Source organism: Mandrillus leucophaeus, unplaced genomic scaffold, assembly GCF_000951045.1.
Source record: "Mandrillus leucophaeus isolate KB7577 unplaced genomic scaffold, Mleu.le_1.0 Scaffold241, whole genome shotgun sequence".
NCBI lineage: Eukaryota > Metazoa > Chordata > Mammalia > Primates > Cercopithecidae > Mandrillus > Mandrillus leucophaeus.
Genome location: NW_012102488.1, coordinates 2,502,576 through 2,504,101, shown reverse-complemented (window position 1 = coordinate 2,504,101; position 1,526 = coordinate 2,502,576). Strand labels below are relative to the sequence as shown.

Sequence of the window (1,526 nt, the reverse complement as noted above, 5' to 3'; positions counted from 1 at the left end):
TCCTGCCTCAGCCTCCTGAGTAATTGGGATTACAGGCATGCACCACCACGCCCAGCTAATTTTGTATTTTTAGTAGAGACAAGGTTTCTCCATGTTGGTCAGGCTGGTCTCCAATGCCCAACCTCAGATGATCTGCCCACCTTGGCCTCCGAAAATGCTGGGATTACAGACGTGAGCCACCATGCCCGACCCCAAATACCCATTTTTTAAGAAGGGGAATATAGTCATGCTTTAAAACATGCATGTCTTAGTTTGTTTTATATTGTTATAACAGAATACCATAGACTAGGTAATTTATAACGAACAGAAATTTATTTGACTCATGGTTCTGGGACTAGAAGTCCAAAAGCATGGCACTGGCATCTGGGGAGGGCCTTTGTTCTGTGTAGTCCCTTGGCGGAAGGCAAGAGAGAAAGAGAGCAAGAGAGGGCAAGAGTGAGGGAGAGCCAGGGTACCAAACTTGTTTTTATTACAGATCTGCTCTAGTGATAACTAACCTACCCTGGTGATAACAACATTAATCCATTCACAGGGGCAGAGTCCTCATGACCTAATCACCTGTTATTAGGCCCCACTTCCCAATACTGTTACATTGAGGATTAAATTTCTAACACATAAACTTTGGGGGACACATTCAAAGCATAACGATGTTTGTACGTTTAAAAAAAAACAACATACATTTGAGTGTTCTTGGTTTTTTGCTAAGGACAAATTAGCAAAAATAGGATGCTTAATATGTCTTAGTTTTCCATGAAAAATGATCCTGTGATAGAGTCTTCCAAGGAAGGATCCAATGGGGGGAAATCAATCATCTCTGGTTGAAGCATGTTGGTTACTATCTAGAATGCAGTGGGGCAGAGTCGTCAATCTCCTGTAGTTCTCAAGGTAGTGAATGCCAGACTCCCTGGAGGATGATTTGTGAGGATGCTTTATTTTGTTATAGTTTCCAAAAGGAAGATGTGGCTTGCGTTTAAAATACAAGTTTTGGCCAGGCGTGGTGGCTCACGCCTGTAATTCCATCACTTTGGGAGGCCAAGGCGGGTAGATCCGAGGTCAGGAGATCGAGACCATCCTGGCTAACACAGTGAAACCCCATCTCTACTGAAAATGCAAAAAATTATGCAGGCGTGGTGGCGGGCACCTATAGTCCCAGCTACTGTGCAGGCTGAGGCAGGAGAATGGTGTGAACCCGGGAGGCGGAGCTTACGGTGAGCCAACATTGTGCCACTGCACTCTAGCCTGGGCAACAGAACGAGGCTCCGTCTCAAAATAATAATAATAATAATAATAATAATAATAAAATACAAGTTTTATTTTTATGTAGGAGTAACTGGCTCAGGATTCCCCTTTGATTTTGGACGTAACCCCTACAAAGGAAAGCGCCCTTTGAAAGACATAATTGGGTCGTACAAAAATCGTCACAGCAGTGGTGACCCTTCAAGTGAAGGCACATCAGGCAGTGGCAGCATCAGCATCAGGAAGCCGGGCTCCGAAATGCAACTGCAGATCCAGAGCCAGCAGGAAGA

The 1,526-nt window shown here is 44.4% G+C and overlaps 1 protein-coding gene across 1 annotated transcript in view; it reads left to right on the top strand.

Moving 5' to 3' along the window:
* TBC1D2B (TBC1 domain family, member 2B) overlaps positions 1–1,526 on the top strand; it is an 81,330-nt gene that overhangs the window by 42,797 nt on the left and 37,007 nt on the right. The window contains exon 5 of the mRNA XM_011982687.1: positions 1,325–1,524. Coding sequence (XP_011838077.1) covers positions 1,325–1,524 — 200 coding nt within the window. The remainder of the gene's footprint in view (positions 1–1,324; positions 1,525–1,526) is intronic.